The sequence below is a fragment of the Poromitra crassiceps genome (genome assembly GCF_964638095.1).
Source record: "Poromitra crassiceps genome assembly, chromosome: 10".
Lineage (NCBI taxonomy): Eukaryota > Metazoa > Chordata > Actinopteri > Beryciformes > Melamphaidae > Poromitra > Poromitra crassiceps.
The window spans coordinates 55,031,035-55,052,513 of record NC_139631.1 but is presented as its reverse complement, the minus strand read 5'-3'; the positions used below and the strand labels follow the sequence as shown (position 1 = coordinate 55,052,513).

The window sequence follows — 21,479 nt, the reverse complement described above, 5'->3', positions numbered from 1 at the left end:
TATATACACACCGGTATATATATATATATTTTTTTTTTATAATAATTATCGGAATATCGTATCGTTATCGGCCAGGAGAAGCTTATATTTATCGGTTATCATGTCTGTTGAGAAAATCCATATTGTGCATCCCTAATAACAATACATTGTTTTTCCATAAATGTCCACATATATATTGAAAAATTCAAAGTAGGAAGTCTGACCTATGACCACACTGGCTCAACAACGTAAATATTGTCAGTGCTGTGATTGTAACTCACCTGTGGGCCGGCACAGCTGATCTTACAGACGTCACAGTAGTGGATCTGAGGTGGTTTGGGGGGCTGCTTGGGCCGGAGCGGCTTGCTTTGGAAGGGGGGTTTTTTGGTGAAGGTACTGCCTGTCCACGCCGCCGTGGCAGCTACCGCTGCTACAGCCTGCTTCTGCTGCTGCTGCTGCTGCTGTTGTTGTTGTTGCTGCTGGTAGTAGGTGGAGGCTGCAGAGTAAACCGCTGCCTCATAGCCCGAGTACGAGGTGCCTGGAACAAACAGAGGGGAGCAGAGTAAACCACGTAAGGGATAACCAACGACTAGGTGTGCTTTATGCAATTTTAATGCACGACGTGGAGACGAAGAACCAACCTCCGTAATCGAATTAATTAGGACGATGTTAAAAACACGAAAATCGTAAAATCGATTTACACTTCAACTAGGGTAATTACGTTACGGCGGGCCGGCTCTCTGTCATGTACGCATGCTGCTACTTGTCCATTCTCCCCGCTGTAAAGTCTCTCTAGAGGCTGTGATACTGGCTACTAAAGACAGCAGCGCAATGGACTTATTTCAACACCTCCGACCAAAAAGCACAGAGTGAGCACTGAGCGCAGCTTGTTGCACTGCGCTGTAGCCTACAAGATAACGATTGCCACAACACACTCACGCGCGCACACGAACACAGACGTTATCACCGGACGATGAAACGTTGCCTTTACAGTTCACATAACAAAACAACATGTGAGGCCACCGAGTACTGATAGATTGGCTGTATTCATGGCTGTAACTTAGCAGCCTCTGCTGACTCACCTATCGCAGTTCCCCGCATTCCTGTTGTGACTGTGTTATTCTAGTACAGATATAACTCCGAGCACGGGTGGTCGATTTGACACTGCTAATTATGTCACGGAGGAACACGCAAATCCACCAGTGTCAAGTTAGCAAGCAACAGCCAGGAAGTTATGCATAGCAGCGGCAAGCTAAAACAGGAAGTTGGGTTGTTCTGCCTTCAGAGTAAAAGCGTAAATTGTCACTTACGGAAAAAAAGGGGGGAAAAGAGCTCTGCAGGGCAACACATGTTTAGAGGAGTATAATCGAAATCAAAAATCGAGTTTTGAGAGAAAAAATCGTCAATTTTAGTGTTAGGCAAAATCGAACAGCCCTAACGGGAGGGAGTGTGCCGTGCCGCAGAGGGGGGGCGTGCCTCTTTGAGCAAGTCGGGATGTTTGTCGGTGAGATGTTTGGTCAAGCTAGACCTGTCGGCTCCCTTCACCTGCACACTTTTAAAAATCGTTTACCGATGGGCTATGTTGTGTCCGTGGGCTTTCTACTGTCAGCAACGAAACATAAGCAAAAATAATTCCATATTTCGCTCTCTGTGCATGTCGAAGACCGTGTGTGGTCACAGCAGCCATGTTCGCGGTGTTGAAATGAAGCACTGAATGAGTGATTAACGAGAGAGATGGGGGGACGCCCACGGCTGTGAGTTAAAGCAGAGCACTCGGCGCCTGCTGCACACACACACAAATTATTTTAAACTCTGCGTAAATGAACGTCATGAAAATATTTATTAAGCTAATTTCCATGACTTTTCCAAAAGATTTGGGGATTTTATTTTTCAGGATTTTACTTTTCCAGGGCATTGAAATTGCATTTTAAATTTCCATGACTGTTCCAGGTTTTTCATGACCGCACAAACCCTGAAAATAAAATGAAAAGTATTTGCAAATTTTTGGTGAAAGTTTAGCAATCAAAATCTAAAGTTTTTCACAAGCCATAACAGTTTACTCTGGGAAACTGACTAATACCTGGAACATACTGTCAAGCTTCTCATGCAATGGAAACATTGTTTGCTGTTCCAGTAAATAGGATGAACCTTGGATACGAGCTGGTGTGGTGCAGGGAAGCTCGTCCGCTCAGCTCCTAGAAGCTGAGGTAGCGAGTTGAATAATGTTAGCTGTGCTGTTTGATTAAACAGCTGTGCAGGTTGGGGAGCGGATTAATTTACAACATGTGATTCGACTTGAGCCGGACTACGTGTGTGTTACACGGTTTTAATGCACACCTGTCGGCCAATCAGAAACGAGTATTCACCCAGACCATGGTATAATGCCTCATAACCAGAGTACAAGATGCCTGGAAAGACAGAGGGGAGCAGAGTAAACCACTGCCTCATATAGGGCTGTCCCAAAGCACAACCAATGTGATACCATAGTGCCATAGGCCTAAAAATTATTTCCATCTGTACTTTTAATAAAAGTGATTTTGACTTTTTTAATTCCATTCTCACAGTTGAAACATGGGAGTCAATGAACTCCTCGGGCGAACTTCCTGGTTTTCCAAGCCATTATTTTCACCATTCGAGACAGTGGCCAGGAAAATGTGAAATCTTACCAGAGTAGGTGACAGCGTTAGTGCTGTAGGTGGGGCTCTGGGAATAAGAAGGGACCACAGAGGCGGCGGCCACAGGCTGGACAGTGGAGGACACTGGATAGATGGAGAAGGTGGAGGTGGCTGGGCTGGGGGCGGCTGGCTTGATGGCAGTCACCTGTCGGGTCTGCTGGGTCTGGGTGTAGGGCGTGACCCCCTGGCAGTATACTGGTTTGGGTGCTGAATGACAGAAGGAGTGAAATGGACCTAAAGGTTCAACTCTGCTCATGGCTTATTTTCATCATGCACACGAGTCCATTTGGGACTAGCACAACACTGCGTGGGTGCTAGGGGTGTCAAAATTAATCGTTTAATCGATGCAATCGATGTCACGATGCGGACATGTGAATCGAAGACAGATAATCGCTGACGTATTTCGGTCAGTGCCTGTAAAAGTAACGAGTTCGGTACCCATCCCTATTTCTCACATCGTGCGGTTATCTAAAAAAAGGTGGATAAATAAACTTCAGTCGCCCATATAGGCTACGAGACTATGGGCCCTATTCTCCCACAGGCCTTAGGCGCAAAAACTGGCGTTAAATGCAAAAAAAACATGCCTTGCGCCTGCCTCGGGAAGATAGCAACATGGTTTTAGGCCCCGAAATGCGCTTTACGCTAAAGAGGCGTGGCGCAGTGCCAGAATAGGCCAGAATGGGCGTTTCGGCCTTAAATACCGGCCTAACGATATCTTCCGCCCTGGCGTTAATTTAGTGTTTAGCGCTTTTCAAAAACAGGCCCATACAGTGCGCCGGTTGTGCGGAGCTCTCCTCTGCCATCTCACTCTCTGTCCCCCCTCTCTCTCTCACTCCCTCTATCTCGCCTAAGTTCGCCGGTTCTATTATAGTGCGTAATTGCACGGACTCTCCTCTGCCATCTCACTCTCTGTCCCCCCTCTCTCTCTCTCTCACTCCCTCGCGCATCAGACAGCAGACAGGCACAAAGCCACACATGTGAAATCTCCCAGCATGCATTGGGCCAATACATTTCGATAATAAATAGCAACCAAATTAGCCTAAATAGATAGAAAGGTAGATAGAAATAATGTGTAATGTAACACAACATGCAATTGTAGAACATTTCAATATTGGCCAAAATAAAACATAGAAATCCAAACACAACCCTATGTGAAACATATACGTACCCCAGGTGGTATATATATCCCTTGCAAATACAACGTGATTTAGGTGAGAGACAGCCGTAACACGGTTCTACTATGATGTCCGCTCCGCTCCAATAAGATTAGGCTTACTTCACATTTACTTTTACAATAAAAACACATTTATGGAATGACTTTACATAATGTAGGCTATATTTATGTGCATCATCCTACCTGTGCAGCAGGGGAGAAGAAAAGGTAGCAAAACGATATCATTCTGGACAAACTTTCACCAATCTAATCTTATCATGACATAGGGATAGGCTATATTTTTCTAGCCGATGCGTTTAGAACATTCTTTTCACTTTGATCTTGCTATAGTGTCGCGTATTTACAGGCTTGCAGTATTTAAACTGCAGTCAGATTGGTTTGAGAAGCATAATAATATGGAATAAAATACAGTATATGAGACAGACGGGGATGAAAGGGAGGGGGGGAGATCAGCGCGCTTGGCTTTCTGACTGGACTGGATCGCTCCGTGGAATTGGAGCTTAAAAGGCAGCTTGTGACTCGTTAACTGCACTTCTCCAATGAGCAGACTGTGCATAATTTTATGCTTAAAAGGCGTGGTTGTAATGCTTAAGGCTGCGTGTAGCGCCGATACCAAAATATGGAGTGGGCTGGTCCACGCCCACTAATCTGCGCTGCGCTGGGCGCAGTTTATAGGCCGATGCAACGATAGAGCCCTATGAGGCTAGAACAACTGAAACATATATCCCCAATATAATTGTATTCTTATCAGCATCATAATCATCGTTGTGGCTACGCTTCAATCACAAGGAGCAGACAGAAAGTAAACAGTGGAAGAATGCCGGTCCGCCCGCAATATGCAATTAAGCAGATTGAAAACAATGTTAGCTCAGCAGCTGGAGCTAGCTTGATAGCTGTGTGTGGTAGTTGAAACATAGTTTCAAGTTGACATTTATTTATGTTTGTAGTTGAAACAAAAGCAAACGGGAGCTACAGTGTGCGGCCTTTCTTTGTTTATTTCACTGCAGTTTCTATTAGGTCCAGCACCTGCCTTTCAAACTGGTTGGGATGTGCGTATCTTTTTTCACTGTTATGTAGTTGAAACAAAAACATAAATACTGTAGACTACATACAGTACAACACAAAAGGCTGTTATTTACCCTTTGTCGCCACCTGGTGAGTAAATATATTATGTAACTAAAACCATTAAAATAGACAACCGGTCCGCAACTTTTTTTTTCCATGCATCTACCAAAATCTGGCACAAAAAAGGTTGGGAACCCCTGCTCTAAAGGACTATATGTATTTTTTCACCCCGAATCCAACGCCGCCACCCGTGACTGTGAGTCTCTTCGAGTTAGGGACGGTCTCATTTTGAAGTTGGGGGGTAGGCCAGGCTTGGTGAGGCGTACCTGTCTGGTAGTAGGACTCGGCCACAGATGGCTGAGTCTGAGCAGCAGCCGCCGCTGTAGCAGTGGACTGTTGGTAGTACTGCTTACTGTCATACGCTACAGCCGGGGCGGTGGAGCGCACGTAGGAGTAGGTGTCCTGCAAAGAGCATACACACAACAAAACACAAGTTACACTACAATAATAATCATGCAATAGTCTTTTGACAAGCTTAATGAAAATGGTCTCAATAAATCAAAACGCAGGGCTCCAAACTGCAACCAAAATGGTCGCATATGGAACCTTTTTTCTTGAGGGTGCAAGTGAAAATGTCATGGGATCGCATCAGTGCGAGGACCAGAAAATCATGTGTTGTTTTTTTGCCCTCTCCGCTCCTCAGGCACGGGTAGCCTACATTAGTGTGATAACTCTCCGCTCCTCAGGCACGGGTAGCCTACATTAGTGTGATAATCATTGTAGTTGATAGTAAAACCTTACATTTTCTTCACCTGCTCATTCGGTCTCTCTCTCTCCCCGCCTGCACGCTCCTCGTGCACCCACCCACCCACACACACACAGATTGATGAAACGCGCAAATTCAACAATTTTGTTTTTACCGTGTTAAAGATGATGCAGGCATCAAGCGACTATAGCTGATTAGTTTAGCTACTCCACAACATGAGGCAGATCACTCAGAGAGAGGACGACGCTGCAGTGGAGAGGAACCAAGTTAGGTATGGCGGAAAAAAAAGAAAGAAATCCTGACCGACAATCGACGCTCAATTACCAAAATAACAGACACAATTAAAATTAGGGGTCGACCGATATGGGTTTTTCAGGGCCGATATCGATTATCGGTAATGAAAGACACCGATAACCGATATTTTGGAACCGATATATGTTTGCAGTAAAAATTTAAATCTTGGTGTCAAAATTTAGAATAACACGACCCGTTGTTGAAATTCATTTTCTTCAGTTCATCCAACTACAATATTATTTGAAAATATTCACTCTATTAACACGTTCAGTGCCAGCGACGCCATATGGCGTCATTAGAAATTTACCGTACAGTGCCAGCGACGCCAAATGGCGTCATAACTCCAAATTGTTTTTTTGACGGGGGGGTGTCGATCTAAGCTTCTTACGTCGCCTCTAACAATATTGTAGCTATTGGAGGTCGATAACCTATTTTACAAACCCATTAGGTGGCGACAGCACTCTCCTGATCAGAGAAAAAGGAGCCAAACACACAGAAATAGTCACTGGTGAAAATGAGGAAATCGCATTGCATCCGTCCGTATGCATCGACGTGCCTCCATAAACGAGCACAACGCCAGCTGTGCCCCCAGCAGCAGCATCCGCTGTCACAACTGAGCACTTCCATGTACGCTGCAACAGCACATTCACATAATCAGCATTATTATTCCGAACTGGAAGCATGCCAGCCCGTGACAAACACACGCGGAACCAAAAAGCTGAATGTCGCGCACCATTCACTGTGTGTGCGCAGCAAACTCAGCAGAGACTGAGAGCCACCAGACACATAAGACACACCCAGGAGGCGTGTGCAGTTGAGGGGGGGGGGGGGGGGGGGGGAGCACGGAGAGCAGCAGAGCAGCATACACTTCACCCAGACAGACCCAGACTAGGGATGCAGCGGTTTCCGGTTTGAAGGTATACCGCGGTTTGAAAAAGCCACGGTATCAAAACCACTAAATTTTGCCGTCATACCTTCTCCACGGTATCAGCTGTTTCCCTGAGAGAAAGTGCCCAGGTCCCTTGCAGAGACAGAGTGCAGTTACGCGGCCCCTCCCCCCTGCTGCATGTGTGTGTAGAGCAATCAGTAGCTGGCAGACCGCAGCTATCATCATCAAGGAGTCATCATTGTTGTGAGTGGCCGCGTGACAATGGCTGCCAGAGAGGTGAAGAACCCCCCGAACTTTTTCCCCAGTCAAAAAAGGACAAAATCGGTAGTGTGGGACTATTTTGGTTATCAGAAAAACGGATGGCCAGGGCTTACAGGAGGAAGGACAGCCAACATGCAAGACATGCAGGCGAAGAGTGGCTGCACTAGGAGGCAATAGCCTACCTCAAACATGATAGCCCATCAACACCAGCCGTCCTCATTTGCAAAATTCAAGGTACTTAACGTTGTCTTGCTTCATCATACATCACATCGGACATAACGCTAAACCATTTCCACCGGCAGGTTTGAGGAGTAGCTAACATTAACGTAAGATAAACACTCATGACTCATCATAGGCTATCGTTAACATGGCTAATTAGCATCAGCTGACTAACGTTAACGTAACGTTACTTCTTGACTGAGTGATCACGTCTTGTGTAGGCCAGGCTGGCCAGCGCCTCGTTATCAAAAACATATTGAACTGAAGAGAAGTAACGTTCAATAATGTAGAAACTAAGACTCCTCCAACCTGCCAGTGAATTGAGGCACAAACAGTGTGTGTGTGTGTGTGAGAGAGGGGGAAAAGACAAGCGCTCAGCACAGGGGCAGAGGCTAATGTGTGAGAGGGGTGTGTGTGAGTGGGGGTGTGCGCCATCAACGTGAAACAATCATTTGTGTCCAGTGCAGTCAGTGTCCATCCGATTTTTACAAAAGATAAGCATCTATTTGATATTATGTGTTTTAGTTTTACATAAAATTAGATTAAATAAATCGTCATTTATGATAAGTAAGAATGGTACTGTTATATATCCAAGCACACACACATTCGCAACAGTTAACTGTCATTACAGATGTAGGTTACATTAACATGTATTTTTTCTTTTTTTAGGCTAGCAGTAGTACTGGCACCAGCGGAGGGGTATCCACATCAACAGCTGCAGAGACCAGCCAACAATTCAACATGCATTTGCCTATGCACCCAAATCCAAACATGCCAAATAATTAAATTATGCTGTGGCATACTTCATTGCCAAATATATTTTTGTCATCATGGTCCCCATTCAACTATCATTTTGTTCATGGTAAAAAAAAAAATGTTTTTTTTGTGCCATATTTGACAAGAATACATAAAGGTCCGCGATACCGTGATACCGTGAAACCGTGGTTATTTTCTCCAAGGTTATCATACCGTCAAAAAATCATACCGCTGCATCTCTAACCCAGACATCAGAAAATTAGCTTCAGAGTCAGAGATGTGCTTGAAATGTTTAATTTCACAAAAGGCTCATTATCTCAGCTCGTAGAAAAAAAGGTATGTTTTTCGTTCAATCAAGCTATCTTCTCCGGCTCATAACTAAAGAACGGAAAATGGGATCAATAAACTTTTTTTTGCAGGTGATAGAAGAGAGTCTCATCGTTATTTGTGCGTGTTCAGTGTTTACATAGTAATTATTAAAAAAATTATATGACTGTTTTAAAATGCATTGCGGCCTATGCGGCACAGCAAGCAACCTTTTGCCCAAGGGCCGTGGCACTGAAAGTGTTAATATTGATATGAATCAAAGTGTGTGTGTGTGTGTGTGTGTGTGTGTGTGTGTGTGTGTGTGTGTGTGTGTGTGTGTGTGTGTGTGTGTGTGTTTGTTCAATCTAGTGGAGACTTGGGCACATTATCAAGATAAAGCTGTGTACTTTAAACAAACTAACAGCTCACCACAGAAACAAAATAATAAAGAGGGTTTCCCTCAGCTTACACTACTTGACACTAACCTCGCACCAGGCTCTCTCAAAGGAGAACACAAACAGGTTCAAATAAGTCTTTTGTGCAGCAAACAAATAAATGAGGACCCTAGATAGCATGCCTAAAATATTATTGGCAAATGGCTGTGCGATATTTTAGTATGGACTAAAAACAAGTATTTCTTCAAAACCTGTTTGAACACCATTTGTTTTATAGAGGCCATCCATTAAAAAAGTTATTAATAGTCATTAAAAAATATGTTTTGAAAAGGAAGCTTTATGCATCATTCAACTGGTTGATGACAACTGAAGCATCTGTACAACAGAGGGGCAATTTTGAACCGATTCAAGAATCAAAAGGGTTTGAGATCAAACACATTCTTTGAATATGTCCTCTGCCAGGACCAATACAAAATAGCCCATATGTGCCACAGCGTTCCATCATTCTCTAGTGGAAAACAGATGAAGGCTTGTAAGTCTCTGCCCGCCCTCTTACAGCACATTTCTGTTCAACTGTTGTCACAACAACACAGGTTAGTGGGGGGGGGGGGGGTTTCTGGGGGCCCTTTCCCCAAGACATTTTGAGTGTCAGACACTTAATTTCCTGCATTCTGGTGAATTTGTATGCACACATTTTTGCTTTTTTATGCAATATCAAAGTCCTCTGCTACACTCAACATGAATGTAAAGGAAATAAAGAGTCAATAACAGTAAGAGCAAAGCACAGTTGCATCAATTATCTTAAAGGGGAACTAACCCACCTGATCTCTGGCAAAACGGCATTCTGCCTCATTTGAAAAACAAACAAGGAAAGAGGAAGAAGAGCGTCTCCTCTTGTCTCACTATACTCTTTGGCTGTATTCAGACCCGAATTGTAAACCGGAAACCGGAGTACATTATAAATAGTCACGTTATAAACAACTAACCAACGCTGGTGGTCCGTATCATCGACATAAATAAAATGGACAGAGCGTCCCCATCTCCTCCCTGTATGGTCTATTGAAGCCAAAATCCTGCCAGATCAGTGAACCAGAGTCTGCGCAGTAGCTCCGTTGATTTAGAACCTCTGTGAGGTCGCCGCCCCTCTGAACTTTCTTATGTAGAGCTGCTGTTTCTAGAATGCGCACAGTGCGTTGTGTATTTATATACAGTCTAGCTCTGTAAATATGGCACTTTTAAGTTGTAATATTTTTTTGTCCCGCCAAAAGTAACCAGGAAGATTCCCACTATGAGATCAGTTTATCAAAATGACGCCTGTATGAAAATCAGATTTTGGTTGTCGGAGATTGAGACCTCCGGGCTGCTGCCGAGTGCTCTCTGCAGCAGCCCGGACTGGAAGTAGAGGCAGGGATGCTCCTCTCAGCCTCTCACTGGGAGAATTATCCAATGCACTGCTGTGTTGATTAAGATAGCCTAATGTTTCCGTGGCATTTTGATTAACTTTATGATTTACCGTAATTCCTTTTGGAGCAAATGTTGGTTTTACAAATCTAACCTTGACGCTTGATGCTACGTTGTTTACTGGTATAGTGTGAGTAGGGCAGCCTGTAACGTTCCATTTAATATAGCTCAGTGGTAACGTTAGCCCAGCTGCCTGGTCTCGTCTCTGTTAACTATATCCTTACAACAGCTAAGAAAGGAGCTTGTGAAGAACGAACATCCCCACAGTCAAAGCACTTCCCTGAGATATCTATATAAAAACGTTTATTGCTTTACGTAACGATGTACCAAATTATCCATTCATTAACATTGCCTGAAATCTGCCACCCATGTGTATACAACAACATTGGAGGGAAGGGAAGAAAATCTGTGTACTAGAGATGTTAGATCATCCCCATTTTTTCATATCATCCAATCGTGGTCATCAGAGATTGGCGAAAGACGATCAAATCGCCATAATCTATTAATTGGCTGTAATTTTATTATTATTATTTTTGATAAAGAGACCTATTCCTATTTAATGGCATTAATAATTTGGAGGGGCGGGGAAACAATCGATCACAATATATTATTGAATTGCTTGAGAAGAACAAACGTAGATTATACAATTATAAGAGAAAAGATCAAAGAGAGACCGACCATGTGCCCTGAAGCCCCCTCCCTCTTGCTGAAACTCTGCATGACTTTTTTTCTGCCGTCTCCTTTTTCATGTTCATTTTGGATCATTGAACACCGGCCGTAAGGTGTAAAGGTAAGGTGTACTGTTTTCTGTAAGGTGATGTACAGTGTTTTCTGTAAGGTGATATACAGTGTTTTCCGCTAGGTCAGAGGCTGGGCCCGACGGGGATCTCCGCGGGGGCGCAACTCCCCCCGGCCGAAGGAGATTTTGTACATTTTAAAGTAAAATGAACTTCTTTCCACTCTGTCTGACCTAGGCATTTCAGGTTCTGCACTCTCCTGGTTTGCTTCCTACCTCTCGAACCGCTCATACCAGGTCTCATGGAGAGGGTCCCTCTCCAGATCCTGTCCTCTTACCACCGGTGTCCCCCAGGGCTCAGTCCTGGGCCCCTTACTTTTCCTTCTCTATATCAGATCTCTTGCCTATGTGATCTCTTCTCATGGCTTTTCTTATCACTGCTATGCTGACGACACCCAGCTTTTCCTTTCCCCCCTCAGACACTCAAATCGAGGCTCGCATCTCTGCATGCCTCAAAGACATTGGCGACTGGATGTCTGCCCACCACCTCAAGCTCAACCTTGGTAAGACAGAGCTACTCTTCCTCCCAGGAAAAGACTGCCCTCTCGCAGATCTCTCCATCTCCATTGACAACACCACTGTACTTCCCTCCCAAACAGCTAAGAACCTTGGGGTGATCCTTGACAACCAGCTGTCTTGCTCAGCCAACATAGCTGCTACAGCACGCTCCTGTAGGTTCTCTCTCTACAACATCCGCAAAATCCGTCCCTTTCTCACAAGAGAAGCGACTCAACTCCTGGTCCAGTCTCTTGTCTCCTCCCGCCTGGACTACTGCAACGTGCTCCTGGCCGGCCTACCTGCCACCGACATCCGACCGCTTCAGCTCATTCAGAACGCTGCAGCCCGTCTCATATTCAACCAACCCAAATTCTCTCACGTCACTCCCCTCTTCCAGGAGCTCCACTGGCTTCCCATCTCGGCCCGCATCAAATTCAAGACACTGGTACTGGCCTACGGGGCAGTACACCAGTCAGCTCCCCTGTACCTGCAATCCATGGTCAGGTTCCAAACCTCTCAGCGCTCCCTTCGCTCCTCCACCAGTGCAGGTCGCCTCGCCCCTCCTTCGCTACGGGGGCTCAAAAGTCGCTCATCCCGATCTCGACTCTTCTCGTCCCTGGCACCTCAATGGTGGAACGAGCTTCCACCTTCGGTCAGGACGGCTGAATCACTGCCGATCTTTCGGAAAAGACTAAAGACGCACCTTTTCAGGCTCCATCTGGGCCCTTCTTGATCTAACTTCGTTCTCTCTCTTTCACCCAAAAAAAAAAAAAAAAAAAAAAAATAACCTTAACTTGTACCACTAACCTAAACTTGTACCACTGTTCCTTCAGAAGTTGTAGTTATCACAGACTGTGCTCCATAGTAGATTGCTCTATTGCTGACAAAAATGTGTTATTGTAAGTCGCTTTGGATAAAAGCGTCTGCCAAATGACGTAATGTAATGTAATGTAATGTAAAATGCAGCTATCATGCTTGTTCCAGGAAGAAAACATTACGTGTTCAGAATCACATGAGAAATGGCAACAAGTCAGTGGAGGTCCCTGGTTGTGTTCTAAAATTTTCTCCATCCTCACACTCTAAAAACCCCAAAAGATTTTTTTTTTTTTTTTTTCTAATCTAACATTTATTTCGGGGATGAAGTAACTGCCAGTCTGTCTAGCTACAGTGGGTTCGGAAAGTATTCAGACCCCCTTAAATTTTTCACTCTTTGTCATATTGCAGCCATTTGCTAAAAGCAATTACCGGTAATTTCATTTTTTTCCTCGTTCATGCACACACAGCACCCAATATTGTCAGAAAAACACAGACTTGTAGACATTTTTGCAGATTTATTACAAAAAAACACTGAAATATCAGTGTTTATATTTTTCTGTTTATACCCCTAACTGATAGTTAGGGGTGCTCAGATCCGGCTAAGCCACGATTCGATCCCAATTCCTGGGGTCACGATCCGATTCCAGAATCGATTCTCAATTATATAGTTTTATATTGCAATAACACACAAAGGCAAATCTAAGACAAAAAGGTAAAATTTATTAAAGCTGAACTTCAAATTCAACTTCTGAAGCATTACAGTCAGGGCCTAAAATTCATTTTGCAAACTAGGTGGGAATTCTCCCTTATGTTCTTCAGATAGGGGGGATTTATAGACTTTGGGAGGGATTTTGGGGGGGAGACACTAACCCGAGTATAACTACGCATCTTCTGTCCAAGAGGTGGTGGCACCGTGGCAGTACACAAATTCCAAGTAAAAGTCCAATAGTTAAAAAAAGAAAACTACTACTGACTGCCCCAGAGAGAATCCAAACTGCTCACACTGGCATTATTAGTGCCATGCTTTACCCACAGAACCACACAGGAGAGCCAGGAGAGGTGAAGGAAGATAAAGGAGTTCTCTCATCTCTAATGTGTGATTTTACATTTCCTTTTTAATTCTTCTGTGCTTAATTATAATTGTTTTGCCTTATTATACATTTGGTCTTTGTGTGCTTATTCTAGTGTACAAGCACTTTGTAACCTTGTTAAGAAAGGTGCTATACAAAGTTTATTTTATATTATCATAATGATGATGTGGTGGACATATCCCACAGTGTAACATGGTAAGGCAGGCTGATGACAGTGGGCAGACACTGACAGTCTTCTGAATAAACACCTGCATCAGGTTAGACAAAAGTGCCCTGCATGCATCCAGTGAAAATCACTGACCAAAGACTACTAACATTAATAGACACACTGGATGTTGTTAGCTGCTATTAGTCTGATAAAGAAGCACAGATAGTTGAAACCATAGCCGCATATTCAGTTAGCTGCTAATTTATAAATGGTCTACCAGACAGCATGCATAATAGGGGTGTCACGATACACTCAGTTCACGATACGATACACGATATTGGGTTCACGATAACGATACGATATTTTAACAATATTTTTTGGCGATCGATTTGTAAGTTGAGGGGGCATCCTCCATGCTAATTTGAGTAATTTCACCATTTTCATCCTCCGTGTCTGTAACGTCCCTCGTCTGTTCAAACAAAGGAATGAAAAGGAGAGCGAGCATGCAATCAGCTGCAGATCACTGCCACCATGTTCAGCTTCTTTTTCTCACGATATGAGATTTCATCTCAACGATACAAATTGTCACGTTTTGATATCGCGATATATTGTGGGACGATATATTGTGACATCCCTAATGCATAACGATAGCCAGATAGTCAAAGGATTTTTGAAGATTGCAAGCGGCTAGCCGCTTTCATGACTGTTGTCATATATATACCCTGTAACGTTGGCATTAATGCTAACATCGCTACCGCTAGCCATCGACAGTAAAATGCTAACTACTAGCGATCTCATTCATGCCAGCCAGCTAATGCTAGCTAGCTAGCACTATTGTCTGCTGCAACTGTAGCTTTGTCTCCCATGTACAAAACCATCATCGGACACATTTTAATTCCATCTGTTTATGTGACTCTTCATAGCAGCCAGCTAGGTTGGCTTGTGGCTCTGAGCCCGTCTGCGCTGAGAGCCCTTCCGCTCTTCCTATGACGAGTAGATCACGTGCTTTTTTCAACAGACACCATTGGTTCCGCGGCACAGTGCTGCCTTCACGTGCAACTCAAAAAGACAACCACAGCATTATAAAGTAGACATTGAAGAATCAATTCTTGGGAGTTTGGAATTTATCCAGGAATCGTGGCATTAAGAATCGCGATCGTTTCAATAATCGATTTTTTTTGGAGCACCCCTACCGATAGTTCTGTAGGTGACAGGTGGAGAGTTGTACCTGATAGTTCTGGGAGGTGACAGGTGGAGAGTTGTACCTGATAGTTCTGGGAGGTGACAGGTGGAGAGTTGTACCTGATAGTTCTGGGAGGTGACAGGTGGAGGTGGTGGAGGGACTTCAGGCTGGCGTTGGGCGTAGCTGTAGTCTGTAGCAGCGTGGGCTGGCTGGTATCCTCCATAAGCTGCAGCAGAAGCAGCGGCTGCCACAGCTACAGGGGCCGGCCTGGCCATCACCGTGGCCGCAGTGGGGGCGTAGGCGGCCGCCATTGTGTGAGTGGCCACGGGGGCTTGGTGCACGGTGTAGCTGGCCACCGTGGTGGGGTGGGTGTAGGCTACCCCGGCAGTCGGCTGCTGACTGATAGGGCAGGACAAAAGAGAAGGGCCAAAGGTCAGTAAGGTTATGTTAAGCACCAGGTGTGAACAAAGGCTTATAGGTTACGCCCACTGATGCCAAACTCAATCCAAAAACCTGTCCCGTTTTACTGTTGTCCTGCTTGTCACTAAGTGCACCCGACTGCTATAACATGACTTTAGACCTCTTATGAATCAGTGGGGTATTTTCTAATATCCGGGGTAAAAACCGAAGCTACCGAAGTACGTGTCTTGTTTATTTACAAAATTCACATCCGCGCTCATTGTTTTGAATGGCGAGTGACCCCTAGTTCCGGGTCCCGTGCTGCCCCCTTGCTCGCGTGATGTCAGAGTGACCTTACTGATCCCTCATATTGGATCTCTCTATTCTCCAGAAAACATCTGATTTGGTTATTTTAATGAGTGAATGCATTAGGACAGAAGAGAGAACCAGTATTGTTCTTGAAAAGAAAAAATGTGGCATTTACTTACAATAAAAACATCTGACTTCTACATTGACTTGCGAAAGTCTATTAAACATTTACATTAACGAAATGTTAAATTACATGCACTTGATTACACTTAATGTAATAATACAATAACCATGTAGGCTTATTAAATCACACAATATATGGGCAGTACAATATTGTTCACACCTTCTCTATGTAGAAAATGTGAGTGGACTGGTAGTTGAATACCTTGTCTGCACTTGGAATAGAGGTTAGGGTCGGTGTTAGCAGCACTATGCAGCACAGTTGCTAACACCGACCCCTCCCCCAGTCTGAAACAATGGCAGCAGTGGAAGCAGAACGACAGTAAATACAGTAGCACCTAGCTAGGGCACATTACATACACGCTCTCTAGCTGTGAAAGACGATGTGGAGCAGAGTGTGGTGGAGGAGCACAGCCTCTTACCTGTACTGGGCAGCAGCGCCGTGGGTAAATCCAAAGTAGTTGCCGGTAGCCATTTTGGCATCTTCACCAAGCCGGCTGGGCACTGCGGAGAACACAGCCACAGCGAGATGTTAGCAGCAGGCTAAATGCTAAGCTAGCTGTTAGCAGCAGGCTAAAAGGAGTCGCTCCAAGGACAAGTCATTAACATCAACGTATCATCGTTAACCTTAACGACACGCCATCGTAACTCCGCCATCTAGACTCCGTTAGCTTTGAACAATACTCACCATAGGTGAAGGAGACCACTGGGCATATGGGAATCATTGGGTTCCTATTCTCTGACGACGTCTGACCAGTAAACCAACCTATTTATATGACATGTCCTACCCGGAAATGCCGTCCTTGCGCCTGCGCCGAGGATGCATGGATATTGTAGTTATCTAAACTATAGACGGTACGACAAATAAACGTTTTAGGCCTACACACAAACATGTGTTCGAGCATGCATAATCAAACGGTTTCGCTTTAGCTTTTTGAAGAACCTCGTGCTGCTAGAAATAGAACATACAATCAGCAGATGACTCCCAGACTGCATTGCTGCTGTGAGTCACCTACAGCCTTCTTCTTCTTCTTCTTCTTCTTCTTCTAGTGTTTTACTCTGACCTACAGTCACCGTATCGTTTATTTAGTTAGTGTCGTTGTACAGTCTGTGGTTGGTTATTATGGGCTGTATCTGCACTGAGCTGAGCTGAGGCCGATCCAAGATGAGCGGATTTCGGAACATGCTGCCGGGCTGCTTCGCCATGGTGTGTGTGCTGGGAGTAGGCTATGGGCTGTGGGCCATGATCTGTCCAGGTGAAGACAGGAGGCGACAGCTCATCAAGGTAACATTGACCGATAAAACGGAAACATTTTGCATAAACTGGCTAAAGACAGGTAACAGCAGAGAGCGGCTGGTGACGCTAAATAATAATACATAAATAAATAAATAAATAAATAAATACATAAATAATGGGAAGACAAGAGGGGTGTACCACGAAGCAAGATGAGTGGCTTAGCGAGGTAACTTCAGGTACCACGACCTAGTTAACTTCTTACCGAGATAGATCACCATAGCAACTTATGCTCTACGACTAACCTGCTTTGTAGCAGGTTAAGTTCAGAGGATAAAAAAAATACATTGCATTCAAATGAAAAAGAAAAAAAAGGCTCCTGTTGAATTAATCAAGGACTGAAGCCTTGCACTTATTGCAGGCTACATTTAAATTAAGCCCTACTTACCACTTTGGAATATGTTTTATTATTTTTGTGCTCTCAAGTAGATACGTTGTTTGACCCCGCCGATCGATTGCAGCTGAATGGTGAGTGGAGAAATATCACTAAACCGGCAAAAAGGTTACATAAACGTCTCCAAAGCGCACAGGGCCGTGTGCGCAACGGAGCTAAGGCTGACGTTGGGTTGGAAATGGTCATACAGTACATGCTAGAATAGCCTACTACATCTAAGCAATTTAATATGGGATCGCCTGCACACAGATGATTCATATCTAGGCGACTCCTGCATTTTGCAGCTGCAACTGTGTTGCTTTTGGCCTGTATGATGTGATTGAACTTCATATTTCCAGCATAGTCATTGTATGAAATATGGAGATATGCGACTCTGCTGCCAATAGCCTATGTGACCACAAAATAGGCTATTTTTTATAAATGAAATCTATGCCCGCACGTACCGTGTCGATTCAGTTCAGCAGCCTTTTATTTTATTTTATTATCATTTTTTTTTTATTGATAGCCTATAGGAATTATTCCATCAGTACGACCAAACACATCATGAGATCATTATTATTCATTGAGCCTAAATGGTCTAAATATACATACGGATTTTGGACTGAGATAGATTACACATTGCTTCCACTCGCAAAAAAGACATGCCGGTTTTATTGAGTTTATTGAGAGGGTGAATTGAGCTGCTGTAGGATACGCGGAGGCAGAAACCGCTTTTCAAAGAAATTACTGATGTGAACAAAAGTGGTAACTTTAGACAGTCATTCGGGAACAGACTAATAATATCCAATGCGGATTTTGATTCTGACATACTAAAGCTTCACGATTTGCGTTTTGAATGAATGAGGAAATAGGCGTGTCTGGCGCTGTAGAAGCTGGAGCAGTCCATATTGCATTGTGATTGGCTAGTTGTTAAAACCACGCCTCTTTTGCGGGCACAAGCTCCTGTGTATGGGCATTTTCATGTGCACGCGCTCTCAACTTGATTATAAAAACCTGGTTCCACTTAACGAGTGGCGAACTACATTCGTAGTATGAGTTAACTAGAATCGAGCTTCTTGGCAATTATCTGGTTTAGCCAAACCAGATCAAGGGACAGATCCTGGATCTTCTTATACAACATTCGTGGTACAGAGCCCTCAGGACTGGCGGAAAACCACCGCCATACGATCCAAGCCAATGTTGCCAGATCTCGGGAGAGAAACAAGCACTCTTGGGGCCTGTACCACGAAGCAAGACTAGTGGCTTAGGGAGGTAACTTCAGGTTTAACCCTGGGTTTGCCGTGCTATGACGCTAGTAGGGCTGCCCTCGACCAAAGATTATCCTGGTCGACCAGAAATCGACCACAGCTCCGACCAATCGATTGGGCGAAACGGGGTCTAAAAAAATGGAATCACCAGATGCCCACGATACGATACTAAAACGATACTTGAGTCACGATACGATAGTATTGCGATATCTCCGATATTGCGATATATTGACTATTGCGATATATTGAATATTGCGATATTTCGATATATTGCGATTTCTTACTTTTTCAACTGCAAATGATGTCCCCAAAGGAAAACTTTGTCAACATCTGGTTTATATAAGAACAATTTTCCAGTCTGTACATCTGACTTCAACCATTTTATTGCAGCAACATTGTCAAGTAGACAGACCAACAACTTTCATAAAGTCATGTCATAGTTGCATGCACCTGACAAACTGAACTGTTTGTTACAGTCTACTTACAGTCCACCTTAACTGGATGTGTGTGTGGACTACTGTACTTAGGTAGTTTTTGAACAATGCAACTTCACTTCACTTGCACAAAACATCTTGTGCAGCCCATTCAGTAACTGGGGAATTTGTAAATGACTGTTATGACAAAACTGTTACTGTTAAAACAAAATGAAAAGATGCTACCGTTTGTTTACTGCTGGCCTTGTAACGAAAGTTTATAGTAGCCCGGTGGCCTGGCATGGCCTGCAAAAAAAGTTTTTTTTTTTTTTTTACAAAATTATTAACAACAGCGATTGCTCGACCAACGTGAATCTCGTCGACCAAGAGCAAGTCGACCAAACAATCGACCAATCGACCTGGAGGGGGCAGCCCTAGACGCTAGTTCACTTCTTAGCAAGATATATCTCCATGGTAACTTATGCTGCATGGCTAACCTGCTCCTGAGCAGGTTAAGTTCAGAGGATGAGATCAAAACCCATGAAAGACCAATCAGCTCTCTGGAAACAGCGAGTCACCATTCATATAGAATCAGATCCCCATATGAACAAGTAGATTGCATTCAAATGATAATCACAAAAGAAAAAAAGTCAAGATCTTAAAAGGTAATGTTGAATGGATGAATGAATGTTTAATGGATGTTGGAATGTCCAAGCCCCCCCCCCCCCCCCCCCCCCCCCACACACACACACACACACTTTTTAGCGCTGGTCAACACGCCACTTATTCGTCGTCAGTCAGTCATAGGAACGGAAAGGATGCTTTTCACTCTCGGGGATGCTCAATGAGTTTCACTCTCGTTTCCCGAAGGGGTGGTGTGTTTCAATATGCCTGACCCCGCCCGCTTGGGATGCAGCGTCAATTACAACAAGCGCACCTACATACATACACACACACGGACCTGTAGAATCGGCTCACTGCAAAACACCAAGGACTGAAAGAAAACCACTATTAATGAGCCAGACATTACAAACAAATGTCAACTTCTGAGTTTAATGTCGATACAAAGAACTTTGGATGCTCGGGCGGTGTGGAATTCGTTTGTGGCAACATTTCAGAAAAAACATTGCATCACTCTCACTGCGGCTGTCTGCACTGAGCTCAGCCAACACTGGGAAGGATTCTTGATGAATTAGTGGACGTTACTCTGCTATGTTTGGTCGTGTTTTGCCTTAATTGCCTGCAGGGAAATGGATACTATGCTACAGTCTAATGCCTCACCCTGATGTCAGCTGCCAGTAGTAACGTTACGCATATTTACGACTGTTACATTATCCACACAAGACGAGTTTCCAGAGACTGTGTGATCAGCTTCTTGGTGTTAATCGGTTATCTATATTAGCGTTTACCATCAACATAACTTTCAACAGGCAGCCTCACAGCAGCTAACACAACAAGCTGATGCTGTGCTGGGGTCTCATCTATACTGTACCTTGTGTAGAATCCCTACTAATGATTCCTACCTGCATGAAATTCCCACTTACAGCAGCGCAGTGATTACACACGGGGATCTGCCCCATATCCCGTCCCCTGCATGCTCAAATCTAATCAGTCAATACAAAGCACCACATTACGTTACAGCCACATATAAACGAGCCAATGATTATCACTTCAAAAGTAAATGTAGAGTGGCAACATGTTGCTGGCTGCGGTGAATGCAGTGAGCGCGACAGAGGACAAAAGAAAAAAAGTTGTCTGATTTGATGGGGGGCGAAAAGGGCCATTTGGTGTGACATTGCACCTGAAACATGTACAGCTATTCATCACTGGATTCACTTCCCAGTCAGCAGCACCGAGGCGTGCCTCCATCTCATCCCCATCATCCCCTCCTCTCGCCCCTGTGCCAAATGCACACAGACGCATAGGCAACCTGCTTGTTTTAATTTAAGTTTTTTTGTTTGTTTTACAAAACAATAATAGCTGCCCCCCTCTATTCATCTCATTCATGCTATAAAGCCCTAAAAAATGGTATTGGTGATCAGAAATGCATGCAACATATTGGGTACCTGTGTGATCATCATTGGAGGGGGAGACTCACTCACTCTCTCACACACACACACACACACACTATTAGACGCTACTTGAATATTGGTGGGATGTATCCTTTATCTCACCCTGTTGTATCTTTGCTCTCGTCATAACACTATACAAGAAGTAACACAAATGACATGGAATAATAACAATTGCCACAATTTTACATCACTTCATCCGTGGCTGTACCCCATCTAGCCACAACCCAGGGATGACTGCGCCCGCGGTTGCCACACCACATGTGGTCTGGGGCCGAATTGGCCCTTGTTCCTTAACTGACTGACCCAAGGAACTACATCACTGGTGGGAGACAACATTTTACGATTGGCTTGTTTTTCAACTCAGGAGCACCAGTGTTCCCTGGCAAAAGCTTACCATAG

The 21,479-nt window shown here is 44.2% G+C and overlaps 1 protein-coding gene across 2 annotated transcripts in view; it reads right to left on the bottom strand.

Moving 5' to 3' along the window:
* zfr (zinc finger RNA binding protein) overlaps nucleotides 1-16,503 on the bottom strand; it is a 40,545-nt gene extending 24,042 nt beyond the window's left edge. For both annotated transcript variants that reach the window (XR_014553115.1, XM_083644873.1), the window contains exons 1-6: nucleotides 16,349-16,503; nucleotides 16,083-16,164; nucleotides 14,892-15,171; nucleotides 5,220-5,355; nucleotides 2,646-2,861; nucleotides 261-517 (exon numbers count right to left, since the gene is read on the bottom strand). Coding sequence is in view for 1 of the 2 variants with exons in the window: in XM_083644873.1 (XP_083500999.1) it covers nucleotides 261-517; nucleotides 2,646-2,861; nucleotides 5,220-5,355; nucleotides 14,892-15,171; nucleotides 16,083-16,164; nucleotides 16,349-16,385 (1,008 nt within the window). In the remaining variant the exon portion in view is untranslated. The remainder of the gene's footprint in view (nucleotides 1-260; nucleotides 518-2,645; nucleotides 2,862-5,219; nucleotides 5,356-14,891; nucleotides 15,172-16,082; nucleotides 16,165-16,348) is intronic.
* Nucleotides 16,504-21,479: the final 4,976 nt, after the last annotated feature.